At 35.9% G+C, this 17392-nt stretch overlaps 1 protein-coding gene across 5 annotated transcripts in view; it reads right to left on the bottom strand.

Moving 5' to 3' along the window:
• Positions 1–17392, bottom strand: part of IQCH (IQ motif containing H) — a 209916-nt gene that overhangs the window by 121741 nt on the left and 70783 nt on the right. For 4 of the 5 annotated variants that reach the window (XM_067751662.1, XM_067751664.1, XM_067751669.1 and 1 more), the window contains exon 1: positions 14963–15080. In XM_067751662.1, coding sequence (XP_067607763.1) covers positions 14963–15080 — 118 coding nt within the window. Of the gene's footprint in view, positions 1–14962; positions 15092–17392 lie in introns of those variants that run through there. The other variant, XM_067751661.1, reaches the window with a different exon arrangement.

The following is a 17392-nucleotide window of genomic DNA, read 5'->3' as shown; positions in this document are numbered from 1 at the left end:
TTCGTCTGTCGATGGGCATTTAGGTTGGTTCCATGACCTGGCTATTGTAAGTAGTGCTGAAATGAACATTGGGGTGCATGTGTCTTTTGAATTATGGTTTTCTCTGAGTATATGCCCAGTAGTGGGATTGCTGGGTCATATGGATATTCTACTTTTAGTTTTTAAATGAACCTCCATACTGTTCTCCATAGTGGTTGTATCACTTTACGTCCCACCAACAGTGCAAGAGGGTTCCCTTTTCTCCACACCCTCTCCAGCATCTGTTGTTCGTAGATTTTCGAATGATACCCATTCTAACTGGTATGAGGTGATACCTCATTATAGTTTTGATTTGCATTTCTCTAATAATTAGTGATGTTGAGCAACTTTTCATGTGCTTCTTGGCCATCTGTATGTCTTCTTTGGAGAAATGTCTATTTAAGTCTTCTGCCCATTTTTGGATTGGGTTGTTTGTTTTTTTAATATTGAGCTGCATGAGCTGTTTATATATTTTGGAGATTACTCATTTGTCCATTGATTTGTTTGCAAATATTTTCTCCCATTCTGAGGATTATCTTTTTGTCTTGTTTGTAGTTTCCTTTGCTTTACAAAAGCTATTAAGTTTCATTAGGTCCCATTTGTTTGTTTTTATTTCCATTACTCTAGGAGGTGGATCAAAAAAGATCTTGCTGTGATTTATCTCAAAGAGTGTTCTTCCTATGTTTTCCTCTAAGAGTTTTATAGTGTCTGGCCTTACATTTAGGTCTTTAATCCATTTTGAGTTTATTTTTGTGTATGGTGTTACAGAGTGTTCTAATTTCATTCTTTTACATGTAGCTGTCCAGTTTTCCCAGAACCACTTATTGAAGAGACTGTCTTTTCTCCATTGTATATGCTTGCCTTCTTTCTCATAGATTAGTTGACCATAGGTGCGTGGGTTTATATCTGGGCTTTCTATCTTGTTCCATTGATCTATGTTTCTGTTTTTGTGCCAGTACCATATTGTCTTGATTACTGTAGCTTTGTAGTATAGTCTGAAGTCAGGGAGTCTTATTCCTCCAGCTCCATTTTTTTCCCCTCAAGACTGCTTTGGCTATTCGGGGTCTTTTGTGTCTCCATACAAATTTTAAGATTTTTTGTTCTAGTTCCGTAAAAAATGCCATTGGTATTTTGATAGGGATTGATTGAATCTGTAGATTGTTTTGGGTAGTATAGTCATTTTCACAATATTGATTCTTCCAATCCGAGAACATGCTATATCTCTCCATCTGTTGGTATCATCTTTAATTTCTTTCATCAGTGTCTTATAGTTTTCTGCATACAGGTCTTTTGTCTCCTTAGGTAGGTTTTTTTTGTGTGTGTGTGGTATGCGGGTCTCTCACTGTTGTGTCCTCTCCCGTTGCGGAGCACAGGCTCCGGACGCACCGGCTCTGGACGCGCACGCTCAGCAGCCATGGCTCACGGATGCAGCCGCTCTGCGGCATGTGGGATCTTCCCGGACCGGGGCACGAACCCGTGTCCCCTGCATTGGCAGGCGGACTCTCAACCACTGCGCCACTAGGGATGCCCTCCTTAGGTAGGTTTATTCCTAGGTATTTTATTCTTTTTGTTGCAATGGTAAATGGGAGTGTTTCCTTAATTTCTCTTTCAGATTTTTCATCATTAGTGTATAGGAATGCAAGAGATTTCTGTGCATTAATTTTGTATCCTGCAACTTTACCAAATTCATTGATTAGCTCTGGTAGTTTTCTGGTGGCATTTTTAGGATTCTCTATGTATAGTATCATGTCATCTGCAAACAGTGACAGTTTTACTTCTTCTTTTCCAATTTGTATTCCTTTTATTTCTTTTTCTTCTCTGATTGCCATGGCTAGAATTTCCAAAATTATTTTGAATAATAGTGGTGAGAGTGGACATCCTTGTTTGTTCCTGATCTAAGAGGAAATGCTTTCAGTTTTTCACCATTGAGAATGATGTTTGCTGTGGGTTTGTCATATATGGCATTTATTATGTTGAAGTAGGTTCCCTCTATGCCCCCTTTCTGGAGAGTTTTTATCATAAATTGGTTTTGAATTTTGTCAAAAGTTTTTCTGCATCTATTGAGATGATCATATGGTTTTTATTATTTAAATTGTTAATATGGTGTATCACATTGATTGATTTGCGCATATTGAAGAATCCTTGCATCCCTGGGATAAATCCCACTTGATCAGGGTGTATGATCCTTTTAATGTGTTGTTGGATTCTGTTTCCTAGTATTTTGCTGAGGATTTTTGGATCTATATTCATCAATGATATTCGTCTGTAATTTTCTTTTTTTGTAGTATCTTTGTCTGGTTTTGGTATCAGGGTGATGGTGGCCTCATAGAATGAGTTTGGGAGTGTTCCTTCCTCTGCAACTTTTTGGAAGAGTTTGAGAAGGATGGGTGTTAGCATTTCTCTAAATGTTTGATAGAATTCACCTGTGAAGCCATCTGGTCCTGCACTTTTGTTTGTTGGAAGATTTTAAATCACAGTTTCAATTTCATTACTTGTGATTGGTTTGTTCATATTTTCTATTTCTTCCTGGTTCAGTCTTGGAAGGTTATACCTGTCTAAGAAATTGTCCATTTCTTCAGGTTTGTCATTTTATTGGCATAGAGTTGCTTGTAGTAGTCTCTTAGGATGCTTTGTATTTCTGCACTGTCTGTTGTAACTTCTTCTTTTCCATTTCTAATTTTATTGATTTGAGTCCTCTCCCTCTTTTTCTTGATGAGTTTGGCTAAAGGTTTATCAATTTTGTTTATCTTCTCAAAGAACCAGCTTTTAGTTTTATTGATCTTTGCTACTGTTTTCTTTGATTCTATTTCAATTATTTCTGCTCTGATCTTTGTGATTTCTTTCCTTCTGCTAATTTTGGGTTTTGTTTGTTCTTCTTTCTCTATTTCCTTTAGGTGTAAGGTTAGATTGTTTATTTGAGATTTTTGTTGTTTCTTGACGTAGGCTTGTATGGCTATAAACTTCCCTCTTAGAGCTGCTTTTGCTGCATTCCATAGGTTTTGGATCATCGTGTTTTTGTTGTCATTTGTCTCTAGGTATTTTTTTTTTTTTTAACAAATTTATTTCATTTATTTTTGGCTGTGTTGGGTCTTCGTTGCTGCACGCGGGCTTTCTCTAGTTGTGGTGCGCAGGCTTCTCATTGCGGTGGCTTCACTTGTTGCAGAGCATGGGCTCCAGGCGTGCGGGCTCAGTAGTTGTGGCTCTTGGGCTCTAGAGCACAGGCTCAGCAGTTGGGGTGCACGGCTTAGCTGCTCCGCGGCATGTGGGATCTTCCCGGACCAGGGCTCGAACCCGTGCCTCCTGCATTGGCAGGCGGACTCCCAACCACTGCGCCACCAGGGAAGCCCTTTTAATTTCCTTTTTGAGTTCTTCAGTGATCTCTTGGTTATTTAGTAGTGTATTATCTAGCTGCCATGTGTTTGTATTTTTAATGTTTTTTCCCTGTAACTGATTTCTAATCTCATAGTGTTGTGGTCAGAAAAGATGCTTGATATGATTTCAGTTTTCTTAAATTTACTGAAGTTTGATTTGTGACCCAAGATGTGATCTATCCTGGAGAATGTTCCATGTGCACTTGAGAAGAAAGTGTAATCTGCTGTTTTGGGATGGAATGTCCTATAAATATCAATTAAATCTTTCTGGTCTATTGTGTCATTTAAAGCTTGTGTTTCCTTATTAATTTTCTGTTTGGATGATCTGTCCATTGATGTAAGTGAGGTGTTAAAGTCCCCCACTATTATTGTGTTGCTGTCGATTTCCTCTTTTATAGCTGTTAGCAGTTGCCTTATGTATTGAGGTGCTCCTATGTTAGGTGCATATATATTTATAATTGTTATATCTTCTTCTTGGATTGATCCCTTGATCATTATGTAGTGTCCTTCCTTGTCTCTTGTAACATTCTTTATTTTAAAGTCTATCTTATCTGATATGAGTATTGCTGCTCCAGCTTTCTTCTGATTTCCATTTGCATGGAATATCTTTTTCCATCCCCTCACTTTCAGTCTGTATGTGTCCCTAGGTCTGAAGTGGGTCTCTTGTAGACAGCATATATATGGGTCTTGTTTTTGTATCCATTCAGCAAGCCTGTGTCTTTTGGTTGGAGCATTTAATCCAGTCACATATAAGATGATTATCGGTATGTATGTTCCTATTACCATTTTCTTAATTGTTATGGGTTTGTTTTTGTAGTTCCTTTTCTTCTCTTGTGTTTCCCACTTAGAGAAGTTCCTTTAGCATTTGTTGTAGAGCCAGTTTGGTGGTGCTGAATAATCTTAGCTTTTGCTTGTCTGTAAAGCTTTTGATTTCTCCGTCGAATCTGAATGAGATCCTTGCTGGGTACAGTAATCTTGATTGTAGGTTCTTCCCTTTCATCACTTTGAATGTGTCATGCCACTCCCTTCTGGCTTGTAGAGTTTCTGCTGAGAAATCAACTGTTAACCTTATGGGAGTTCCCTTGTATGTTATTTGTCATTTTTCCCTTGTTGCTTTCAATAATTTGTCTTTGTCTTTAATTTTTGTCAATTTGATTACTATGTGTCTCGGCATATTTCTCCTTGGGTTTATCCTGTATGGGCCTGTCTGTGCTTCCTGGACTTGGGTGACTATTTCCTTACCCATGTTAGGGAATTTTTCGACTATAATCTCTTCAAATATTTTCTCAGGTCCTTTCTCTCTCTCTTCTCCTTCTGGGACCCCTATGATGTGAATGTTGTTGTGTTTAATGTTTTCCCAGAGGTCTCTTAGGCTGTCTTCATTTCTTTTCATTCTTTTTTCTTTATTCTGTTCTGCAGCAGTGAATTCCACCATTCTGTCCTCCAACTCACTTATCCGTTCTTCTGCCTCAGTTATTCTGCTATTGATTCCTTCTAGTGTATTTTTCACTTTAGTTTTTGTATTGTTCACTTCTGTTTGTTTGTTGTTTAATTCTTCTAGGTGTTTGTTCTTTACTTCTTCTAGGTTTTTGTTAAACATTTCTTGCATCTTCTTGATCTTTGCCTCCATTCTTTTTCCGAGGTCCTGGATCATCTTCAGTATCATTATTCTGAATCATATCATTATTCTGATAATCATATCATTATTCTGACAATGATAATCATATCATTATTCTGAATTCTTTTTCTGGAAGGCTGCCTATCTCCACTTCATTTAGTTGTTTTTCTGGAGTTTATCTTGTTCCTTCATCTGGTACATAGCCCTCTGTCTTTTCATCTTGTCTGTCTTTCTGTGAATGTGGTTTTTGTTCCACAGGCTGCAGGATTGTAGTTCTTCTTTCTTCTGTTGTCTGGTATTCGGCTTTTGGGAAGTCTGAGGTCTTCTGTAGCATTCAGTAGGTGTTCTGTAGGAGTTGTTCCACATGTAGATGTATTTTTGATGTATTTGTGGGGAAGAAGGTGATCTCCACGTCTTACTCTTCCACCATCCTTAAGCTCTGTCGGGTTGCTTGTTTTCTTATTATTGAATTATGAGTGTTCTTTATATATTTTGGACAAAATATTCTTTATCAAGGATGTGTTTTGAAATTTTTACTCGCAATTTGTAGCTTTTCTTTTCACCATCTTAACACTGTCTTTCAAAGAATAGAAGTTTTAAGTTTTGATTAAGGCCAAGATATTAGTTGTTTTACTCTTGTGGATTATGCTTTTGGTGTGGCATCTAAGAAATCTTTGCTTAACCCAAGAAAACAAATATTTTCCTCCTTTGTTTTCTTCTAAAAGTTTTATAGTTTTAGGCTTTACACTGACTTCTATGATACATTTTGAATAAATCTTTGTATATGGTGCAAGGTGTGGGTCAAGGTTCTGTATATAGCTATCTTCAATTATTCAAGCATCATTTATTGAAAAGACTGTCCTTTCTCCATTGAATTGCCTTTGCACTTTTGTCAAAAATCAGTGTATATGTGTGAACTCTCTATTCTGTTCCACTGACCTCTGTCTTTATCCTTTTCTGATACCACATTGTCCTGATAACTCTAGCTTTATACTAACTCAGATAACATGAATCCTCTGATGTTTTTCTTTTTCAGAATTGTTTTGGTTATTGTACCATCTTTACCTTTCCATACAAATTTTAGAATTGACTTGTTAATTTCTACCAAGAAAAGTCTACTGATCTTGATTTGGATTTCATTGAACTTATAGACAATTTTGGGAGAATTAACATCATAACAATATCAAGTCTTCTAACCAGTAAACATGGCTTACCTTTCCATTTATTTAGGTCTTCTTTGAATTTTTTTCATTAGCATTTTGGAGTTTTCAGCGTACGGATCTTGTACATATTTTTTAGTTTCATACCTAAGTATTTCATTTTTTGGTGTTATTTTAATGGCATTGTTTTTAAAATTCAATTTCCAATTGTTCCTTTCTAGTATATAGAAATTCAATTAATTTTGCATATTAACCTTGTATCCTGAAACCATACTAACCTCTCTTATTCATTTTAGTGGCTTTGTGTGTGTGTGTGTGTGTGTGTGTGTGTGTTAGATTCTTTCAGATTTTCCATGTAGTAATCATTCTGTTTACAAAGAGATTATTTTATTTCTTCTCTTTCCATCTGCATGCCTTTGTTTTTCTTACCTCATTGCATTGGCTAGGACATTCAGTACAATGTTGAATAGATATGGTGAGAGTGGATATTCTTGTATTATTCCTGATCTTAGGGAGAAAGCAGTTGGTTTTTCACCATTAAGTAAGATTTTAACTGTAGATATCCTATATCAGTCTGAGGAATTCCTTACATTCCTAGTTTGCTTAAGGCTTTGAATTCAAATGGATGTCGAATTTTATTTTATTTTTATTTATTGTGGTGGTCATATGATTTTTCTTCTTCAGTCTATTGATATGATGACTTACATTGACTTTTTAAAAACTATACCATCTCTTTTGTTTATTTCTTTTTTTTCTTTTATTTAAACATCTTTATTGGAATCTAATTGCTTTTCAATGTTATATTAGTTTCTGCTGTATAATAAAGTGAATCAGCTATATGTATACATATAACCCCATATCCCCTCCCTCTTTTGCTCCCTACCACCCTCCCTATTTCACTCATCTAGGTGGTCACAAAGCACCAAGCTGATCTCCCTGTGATATGAAGCTGCTTCCCACTAACTATCTATGTAGTGTATATATGTCCATGTCACTCTCTCACTTCATCCCACCTTACCCTTCCCCCTCCCTGTGTCCTCAAGTCCATTCTCGATGTCTTTATTCCTGTCCTGCCCCTAGGTTCTTCAGAGCCATCTTTTTTTTTCTAGATTCCATATATATGTGTTAGCATACAGTATTTGTTTTTCTCTTTCTGACTTACTTACATTGACTTTTAAGTGTTGAGAAAGTCCTGCATTCCTGGGATAAACCCTACATGGTCATGATGTATTATCCTTGGTTAAGGTAGGGTTTGCCAGTCTTCTCCTCTGTAAATTAAAAATTTTTCCCCTTTCCATACCCTATTATTTGGATATGAGTCATTAAGTCCAGCCCACATTCAAAGGAGGGAGAATTAAGCTCCACCTCCTGGAGGGAGGAATAACTACTTATATTATTTGGAATTCTTCTGTAAGTAAGATTTATCACTTCTCCCCTCCTTCTATTTTAACTTCTCTATGTCTCTGTATTTAAAGTTAGTTTCTTGTAGACCACATATAGTTGAGTCTTTTTTATTTATCCAATCTGACAATCTGTGTCTTTTAACTGGTGTGTTTAGACCATTCACATTTAATATACAAAGAGTCTTCACTTTGTACCATTCCAATAGGCACAAATTTGGTACCACAGTTTCGTTAAATAATACCAGTCCCCCAACAGCAGGGTTCAAATTTCAGTTACTATGGTATAGTAACTGTCAGTAATGGCATAAAGCACAAACTTTGCTGCTAGATCTTTGTTCCACAAATCATTATGTAAGTGAAAGGTGCATATCATGATCAGTGATTGGCCACTGTGTATCTGCTTTTGGGTTCACACACAGACTGCAAAGAATGTAGTGGTATTGCCTTCTTTTCTCTCAATGATAAATCCACATGATTTTTTACAAAAATGGATAATTGAAAGATAGAATCAGTTAACAAAGCTGAAAGTTCAGCAAAATACCCTGAAAACTGATAGTGCTGTAAGTGAAATAAAAATTGATTATAAGTAGAATTCTAGAAGAAATAGCTGACTATTGGAATGTTGATATTGCCACCATTCGCAAGACTCTGGTAATGCAACCAGAGGAACTTTAAGGTTAACTTATTGACAAAAATGAGAAAAGTGGTTGTGATGAAAGGGTGAACATGTTCCAGAGGACGTGATGCCAGAAAAAAAAATCACATTAAAGAAACCCAGAAGTATTTCATAATATTGAAAGTACAAAGGATAAAATGTTGGAAACTGGGCATATAGTCAGTGTACAAATATACCTATTGATTTAAATTTTATTTAGCTCTCAATATAATTACTGGAATACATTAAACTTTAATACTTAAAGTCAAGTATTCCATAGTCCAAATCTGGCCTGTAGCCTGTTTTTCTATGGTCCTCAAGCTAAGAAAGGTTTTTACAATTTTTAAGGCTTGCAAAAACAAAACAAAACAAAATAAAAAGAATATGTACAGAGATTATATGTGGCATGCAGTGCTTATAATATTTTCTATCTGACCCTTTACATAAAGAGTTTGTTCACCCTTGCTTAAAACTGATTCTTACTTTTTAGTGCACTTCTTACTTTTGGTGAAAAATACATTTCCTTCTGTAAAGAGTAAATTTAAAATATGTGTGATATTAAGAAAAAACTGACAAAAAATAAAAGGAAATAGACAAATTTACAATCATAATTTGAGACTTTAACATACCTCTCTTAGCAGTGGATGGAATAAATGGGCAAAAAAATTAATAGAGACATAAATTTGAATAACATGATTAAGTTGACTTAACTGAATATATTCATAACACTGCACTTAATAAATGCAGAATATGTGCTCATCCAAGTTGATCATATGCAAAGACCAAGAAGCAAGTCAGATTTCAAATAACTGAAAGCATACATAGTATGTCCTCTAAACAATGGAGTTAGGCTGCAAATCAATAACAAAAAGGATACGTAGAAAGTACTCAAATTTGTATACTTCTAAATATTCCATGGGTTGAAGAAGAAATCGCAATGGAAATTAGAAAATGTGTTGAATTAAATGGTAATGAAAATATGACATAACAAACTTAGGGAATTTGGCTAAATAGTGCTTTGTGTGAAATTTATAACCTTCTGTTTATATATCAGAAACAAGTAACAGTTGAAATTAATGAGCTAAGGGTGTGTACCAATAAGTTAAGAAAACAAGAAAATTAAACCTCGAAAAAGTAAACAGAAGGAAGAAATAATAAAGGTAAGAGCAGATACCAATAAAATAGAAAGCAAATATCTAGTAGAAAGAATCAGTAAGGTCAAAATTTGGTTGTTTGAAAATAATAATAAAATGGATAAACTCCTAGAGAGACCAATCAAGGAAAAAACAGAAAGGCGTAAATAACCAACATCAGGAATGAAAATGTACATCACCACAGGTTTTACAGATGTTACAAAAATAATTAGAGGATATTATAAACAACCTTATTCCGATAAATTTGAAGGTTTAAATAAAATGGACAAATTTCTTAGACAAAGTTAATTTACTGAACTGAAACAGACAAAAGAGATAATCAAAATAGTCCTATACCTGTTAAAGAAATTAAACCTACAATTATAAACCTACTCCCAAAGAAAACTACAAATTCAAATGGCTTCACTGGTAAATTCTTCCAAACTTATTTCTTTAAGAAAGAAATATTACCAATTTTATCCAAATGCTTCCAGAGAATATAAAAAGAGATGGTACTCACTCACTGAAGGCAAAACTAACCTGGATACTAAAACCTAAGGAAAACATAGGAAAGGGAAAATTTAGGACAGCCTCATGCATCAACAACAATGGTAAACAAAATATTAGCAAATGAAATCTAGCAATACATAAACAGGACGATATATCATAGCTAATTTGGCTTATTCCTCAGATGCATAGGGAATTAATAGGGGTGTCAGAGGAAATAGATAAAACAGATTAAATAAGAACCAGAGTCTTATAACATAATACCCACAATGTCAAAGTTTCTATTGAAAATCACTCACCATACCAAGAACCAGGAAGATGTTAAACTGAATAATAAAACAAGGAATAGATACCAGCACTGAGATGACAGAGATCTTAGAATTTACCTGACAAAAGTTTTAAAGCAGCCATCATAAAAATGTTCCCAAGCAATTACAGAAACACTTGAAACAAATGAAAAAATATAAAAACTCAGCAAAGAAATAGAAAGATTCCACAAAGAAATAGAATATATAAAGAGGAACCAAGTTGAATTTTTAAATTGTGTTAAAATACACATAACAGGGACTTCCCTAGTGGCGCAGTGGTTAAACTCATGCTCCCAATGCAGGGGGCCTGGCTTCCACCCTGGTCAGGGAACCAGATCCCACATGCGTGCTGCAACTAAGAGTTTGCATGCCACAACTAAGGAGCCCACCTGCCTCAACTGAGCCCATGTACCACAACTGAGGAGCTGGCAAGCTGCAACTAAGGAGCATGCCTGCTGCAATTAAGACCTGGCACAACCAAACAAATAAATAAATAAATGAAATATTTTAAAAAATACATGTAACAGGGAATTCTCTGGTGATGCAGTGGTTAGGACTCAGCACTTTCATTGCTGTGGTCCGGGTTCAATCGCTGGTTGGGGGACTAAGATCCCACAGGCTGCGTGGTGTGGCAAAAAACAAAGAAACAAACAAAAAAAACCCACAATACATTTACCATCTTAACCATTTTTAAGTGTATATTTTTTAACAAATTGAAAATTTGGAACAGAAAACTATGGTCATCTGAATACAAATTCAGTGGATGGCTCAACAACAGAATGTAGGAGGCAGGGGAATCAGTGAGCTAGAACAGCGGTCCCCAACCTTTTGGGCACCAGGGACCGGTTTGGTGGAAGACAGTTTTTGCACAGATGGGGTGGGGGGATGCTTCAGGTGGTAATGAGAGTGATGGGGAGGGATGGGGAGCGGCAGACAGAGCTTTGCTTGCTCGCTCACCCGCCAGTCTCCTCCTGCTGTGCAGCCTGGTTCCTAACCGGCCACGGACCGGAAATGGACTCATACTGGTCTGCAGCCTGGGGGCTGGGGACCCCTGAACTGCAAGACAGAAAAATAGAAATTACCCAGTCTGATCAATGGAGAGAAAATAGACTAGGGGAAAGAGATTAACAGAGCCTCAAGGACTTGTGGGATTGTAGCAAGAGATCTAACATTTGTATCATTGTAGCCCAGAAGGAGAAACAATAGAGGGCAAAGCTGAAAAAAGTACTCAAAGAAATACTGGCTGAAAACTTCCAAAATTTGGCAAAATATATAAACCTACAGCTTCAAGATGAGCCAAACCCAAACCAAAGAAATCCACACTAAGACAGTCAGACTTCTAAAAACTAAAGACAGAGAAAAATCTTGAAAGCAGGAAGAGAAAAACAACACCTTACCTACATGAGGAAAAAATTCAAAAGACAGTGGATTTCTCATCAGAAACCATGGAGAAGAAAAGAAAGTGGCACAGTTTTTTTTTTAAGTGCTGAAAGAAAAGCACTGTCAACCCAGAATCTTATATCTAGTGAAGATATCCTTTAGGAATAAAGGAGAAATCAAGACATTCTAAGCTGAAGAAAAATTAAGATAATTTAGGGTCACTAGTATAATGACCCTAAGCAATGGCTAAAGAAAATTCTCTCAATTGAAGCGAAATGATAAAAGAAGGAATCTTGGCACATCAGAAAAGAAGAAAGAACGTGGTAAAACAAAAATATGGGTAAAAACAATAGACTTCCTTTTTCCTCTTGAGTTTTCTAAATTATATATGATGTTTGAAACAAAAATTATAACACTCTCTGATGTGGCTCTAAGTGTATGTAGAGGAAATAAGCATGCAACTACCATGAGATCCAGCAATTATGCTCTGGGCATTTATCTTAAAGAAATGAAAACATATGTTCATACAAAAACCTGTACACAAATGTTTATAGCAACTTTATTCATAGTAGCCAAAAACCGGAAACAACCCATACATCCTTCAGCTGGTGAATGGTTTAACAACTGTGGTACACTCATACTGTGGATTACTAGTCAGCAGTAAAAAGGTATAAACTACTGATATAAGCAACAACCTGGATAAAATCTCCAGAGAATTATGCTGAGTGAAAAAAAAAAATCCCAAAATGTTACACATCGTATGAGTCCATTTATCTAACATATTTGAAATGATAAAATTATAGAAATGGAGAACAGATTAGTGGTTGCCAGGGTTTAAAGCGGTGTGGGGTGAGAGGGGAGCGGCTGTGGCTATAAAAAGACAACATGAGGAATCCTTGTGGTGAAAATGTTCAATATCTTGGCTGAATCAATATTTCAGTCGTCATATTGTACTATAGTTTGGCAATATATTATTATTGGGAAAAATTGAGTTAAGAGTACAAAGGAGCTCGTTGTATTATTTCTTACAACTGCATGTGAATCTACAATTATCTCAAAATCAAAAGTTTAGGTAAAAACAAAGACACCAGTAGGAGGGTGAAATACCAAGCCATAGAATAAAAAAATTATTTGTAATACATATAACTCATAAAAAATTAGTACCCAGAATACATACATAATTCCTATAAATAACTAAGAAAAAGAAAGACAACCCATTAAAAAAAAAAAAGAAATGTTAAAGTTTCTAAATCACTTTACAAAAGAAGATATTCAAATGACCAATACACATATCAAAACAACTGCTCAACTTTATGGGTGATCAGGGAAATAGAAATTAAACCCACAAAGAGCTACCACAACAGAGTCTTCAGGATGGCAAAACAAACAAACAAAAGGAAATATCAAGTGTTGACAAAGATATATATGATCTGGAATGCTCATACATTGCTAGTAGGAAAATAATTCAGTATAAACACCTTGGAAAAGTGTTTGGCATTATCTACTAAAACTGAGTGTATATTTACCCTGTGACTCAGCAATTCTTCTTTTTGATATGTATCCAACAGCGACGCATACATATTTACATGAAAAGACATGTACAAGAATGTTCATAATGGTATTACTCATAATAGCTCTATGGTATAAACCACTGAAATTCCCATCAACAGTAGAATGGATACAAAATTGGGTATTTTCATACATACATTCATACATATTTATCCCTGATGCCTCTCTTTCCCTCACTCCTATCCATCAGCCAGTCCTCATGGCTCCACCTCCAAAACACAACCTGAATTTGTTCACTTCTCCTCATATCCATTGATACCATCCTCCTCAAATCCACCGTCATTTCTCACCTGGTTTACCAATATAGCCTTTTAACTAGTCTTCTTGGTTCTACTCATGCTCCCCTATGATTCATTATCTGTAAAGCAGTCAGAATGGTCTTATTAAAATGTAAATCAGATCACCTCATCCTCCTGATTAAACTTTTCAGTGAGTTCTCATTGTAATTAGGATTAAATTCACTCCAAATCATGGTTTGAAAGGCTGCCATACTGGTTCTGCTATAGTCTAAGGCATTTAAAAAGAAGATCCTAAGATATACTGAGTGGCTTAAACAAATTAAGAGTTTATTTCTCTCTCACACAAGGGTTGAAAGGAAGATAGTCCCAGATTGTCAGGGCATCTCTGCCAGACTCAACCTGGAGTTCCATCTTTGGCTCCAAAGTGCTTGCTCATCACATCTGCATCCCAGCTAGCCAGAGATGAAAAATGAGAAGGGGAAGCCATGCCCAGAAGTTTCCCTTTCCACTTCTGCTTACATCCTCATTGTCTAGAACCTGGGCACATGGCACACCACACTGAAAGGAAGACTAGGAGATGTTGTTTTTGGCCAAGCTGACATGTGCCCACCCATGATTCTATTACTGTGGAAGTAGGGGAGAATGAACATTGAGGACAACTCATAGTCCTGCTCTACCCTATATCACTTCAGTCTTCTCTACCTCTCCAGCCTTATCTCTTCCCTCTCTCTTGGCCCTCTAGCCACACTAGCTTTCTTGCTCATTCCCTTCTTAGTCCCCCAGGCCATTGTGCCTGTTCTGTCCTACATCTGAAATACTGTTCCCTAGATCTTTACATGACTGGCTCCTTCTTGTCATTTGGATCTCAACATCTTCCAAGACACATTCCCTGACCCTTCCCTCCCAAGCAAAGCAATCACTTCCTTTTATCACTCTGTAGTCCATGTTGTTCTATTTTATTTCTAACACTTATCCCTAGCTTAAATTCTCATTTACTTATCTGCTAGACTATAAGCACCATGAGAGTAGAAATGTTGTCTGACTTATTCTCTGTCAGATCCCCAGCTACCTTGGATAAAGCAAGCATTCAACAAATATTTGTTGAACAGAAGGATTAATTTAGCCAAAACCCCTCATTTTATAACTGGTAAAGCTGAGGTCCAGAGAAAGTAAATGGCTTGTGTGAGGTTCTGCAACTAGTTAATAGATTCCCAGGTCACTGCTTTTCTCCTATTTCATCCAGCCTCCTCTTTGAAGTCTTCTATTATCTCACCTCTCAGCAATCATTCCTCTGAACACCTATAGTACTAGACTTTAACATACATTTGGTTTTCAGTCTATAATACTTTGTATTGTTATTTGTTTTTTATTATATTTGTCTTATTTTCCCAACCAAGCTGCAAATCCCTTGAAAATACCAACTTTCTAACACATAGAGAACACAGGCCCTGAGTAGGTATTTCACAAAGGGACTAAAGTTACTTTATTCAGTAAAGTGAAACTCAGATTCATTACAAGTTTCCTCTGTCCTATTATTGAAGATAAAAGATTTTGGTAATTTCTGTGTATCCCCAACTAACATACAGGCAGGACTGTCTTACCGATAGTCAAAATCTTACGTGCTTCATCAAAACTACGCAGAGGAGCCGCTCTGGGTGTAATGGGTGGATTCTGAAAGGTAATTCTTGCTGTTGGTGGAATCAATCCTTGTTCTCTCATACTTAAAATACCTAAAAAGGAAGGTTAGAAGAATATGAGTTTAACTTCAAGCATTTCCACAAAGTCTGAACTCTATAAATTTCACAAGTGTAACTTACTCTATTCATTAGTTTATTTGTGAGACTACATTTAGTGCCTTAATCATCTGCAAGAAAAAAGCCATAGTACTGTTCATTTAAGCCTAATCTAACCCAAGAAAAATGGCATTTCTAATAATGGTATTATGAAATAAACTTGTACTGTGATAATTTCATTTTAAGGTAGAAATACAATTCCAATGCAAACAGAAACTTCTTTATACTTAATGACATTTTCAATTATTGATAATATTGGTATTCTTTTTAAAATACAGAGAAATCAGGTACACAGTCAATAACTAAGGAGACCTTTGGTTCTGAAAGAAAGAAAATCTGTGTGCTTGAAATCATGCTCCTGTTGTTACGAGTCATATTTTATTTTTTAAAAAGAGTTATTTTTAGACATTTCTCATATTACCAGATGATGTGAATGCCCAAGTAGGTTGTTTTAGTGTTACTGGGCAACATGGTTAGTATTAATGTGACTAATTTACAATTCCTAGAACTCATACTGTGTCATACTGTGTCAATATGACTGGTGCCAAGGTTTTTTAAGGACAGGAGACATTGTTTTAAAAAAATGAATAAATCAATGAGTAAATGAATAATTGAGCAAAACCTGCTGTGAGGGGCGAAACTCACATTTAAGGTGGATCTATGGTATTGAAGCCAGAAACCCAGAAACTCTGGGAGTACTTGACATAGACATGTGATAGGGCTTCAGCTTCTTGTTGCTCTCAGCTAATAGGAAGAAAAATAAAGAACTCTGGCTCTCAATGAAATCCAAGTAAAAAACTGTGTCCTAAGCTGGACTAGGTTGAAGAAGTTGGCACACATCCTAAGAGGGATAAATATTGTTTTCATTTGCTTTATTATCTCTAAGGACTATATTATGTCACATTCAGGAAATTAAAGTCTAGGGTTATAGGAATTCAGAAGAATGATCGCTGAGGGATGGGAGAGCTGAAGAAGACTTCACTACGAACAATGATTCCAAAACAATGATGGTAAATGATTCTAAAACAATGATTCCAAAGAGAAGTCTTCAGTTTACTTACTGCAGGATTATCTGGGGCAAGAATTTATTATTAAAAATGGAGATTCCCGGGCCCCATCCCAGACCTGTCCAAATTTCTGAGGCCCCTGGGAATCTGCATTATGGAAGCCTCCAGGAGATGTTTATGTGCATTGAAGTTTGAGAATCACTAGAATTGGGGCCAGTAATCTACATTTTAAATAAGCACTCCAGGTCAATCTTTTGCACTGTTAAAACTTAAGAACTACTGATCCCAAGTACAACTCTTCAAGCCCTTTTCAAAATTAGTACTCCAGGTTTTAATTGTTATAACACCAGAATTTAACTACATTAAAACATGAAGACTAATTCTTTGTCCTCACAAATATTTTCCACCTATAAATATCATATCCCATGTCCAAGAACTGTGCCTACTTTGCACATGTGGAAAACAGAGCTGCTTCTAATTCAGTGTATTTTCATTACTAGAATGAGTTTCATTCTCTGAGAATCCCAAAGAATATGAGCATGATTTTAACCCTTGCTTTAGTACTAGGTGAAGCAATTCACTTAATTTTAGACAAACACACATGTGCATTTACCATCGAAAGGAAAAAGTTATGATTTTGGAATAAGCAAAAGAGATTACCGGTTATCTTTTCATCAGAATGCTGGAAACTCTGGAGATTATCTGACCCTATAATCACCTTTGTTTTTGATTAATCTCTTTTACAATTCTGTAGAGATTAAGGTTAGTTTATAGAAAACCAAGAGCAGTGCAAATAATTCTTGTTTATACATATGCAAATAAATTTTGTCACATGGAGGGACAGTACTTTCCCCACCCCCCAAAATTCAGTTCTGCATGCATCTGCAAATTTATTTCCAAATTTTTGGTTTGTAAATTTGTCTGCTGTTTGAATTCTTCTTTGAATCAATTGTAACATTTTACTGGTTCCCTCATTTAATTAATGAGTTAAACAGGATCTTTGATGTGTTCATTTTATAGTTGTATAAGAGTCATGGTTTTACTTTCAAAAATATATATCCTTTAACAATTTTGGAGATCCCACCAAGATGAGCAAAAGATTCACCTGAAATTGCCAGAAAAGGTACATATCACAGGGAACCAAGCCAGGCACTTATTTTCTTGGCACCCATAGGTGAATTCAAAGTGGCAATAGAACTTTGCTGACTCTTATTTCTCTAATTTTGATATT

The sequence above is a fragment of the Pseudorca crassidens genome, chromosome 1, assembly GCF_039906515.1.
Source record: "Pseudorca crassidens isolate mPseCra1 chromosome 1, mPseCra1.hap1, whole genome shotgun sequence".
Classification (NCBI taxonomy): domain Eukaryota; kingdom Metazoa; phylum Chordata; class Mammalia; order Artiodactyla; family Delphinidae; genus Pseudorca; species Pseudorca crassidens.
This window is presented reverse-complemented; position numbering and strand designations above follow the sequence as displayed.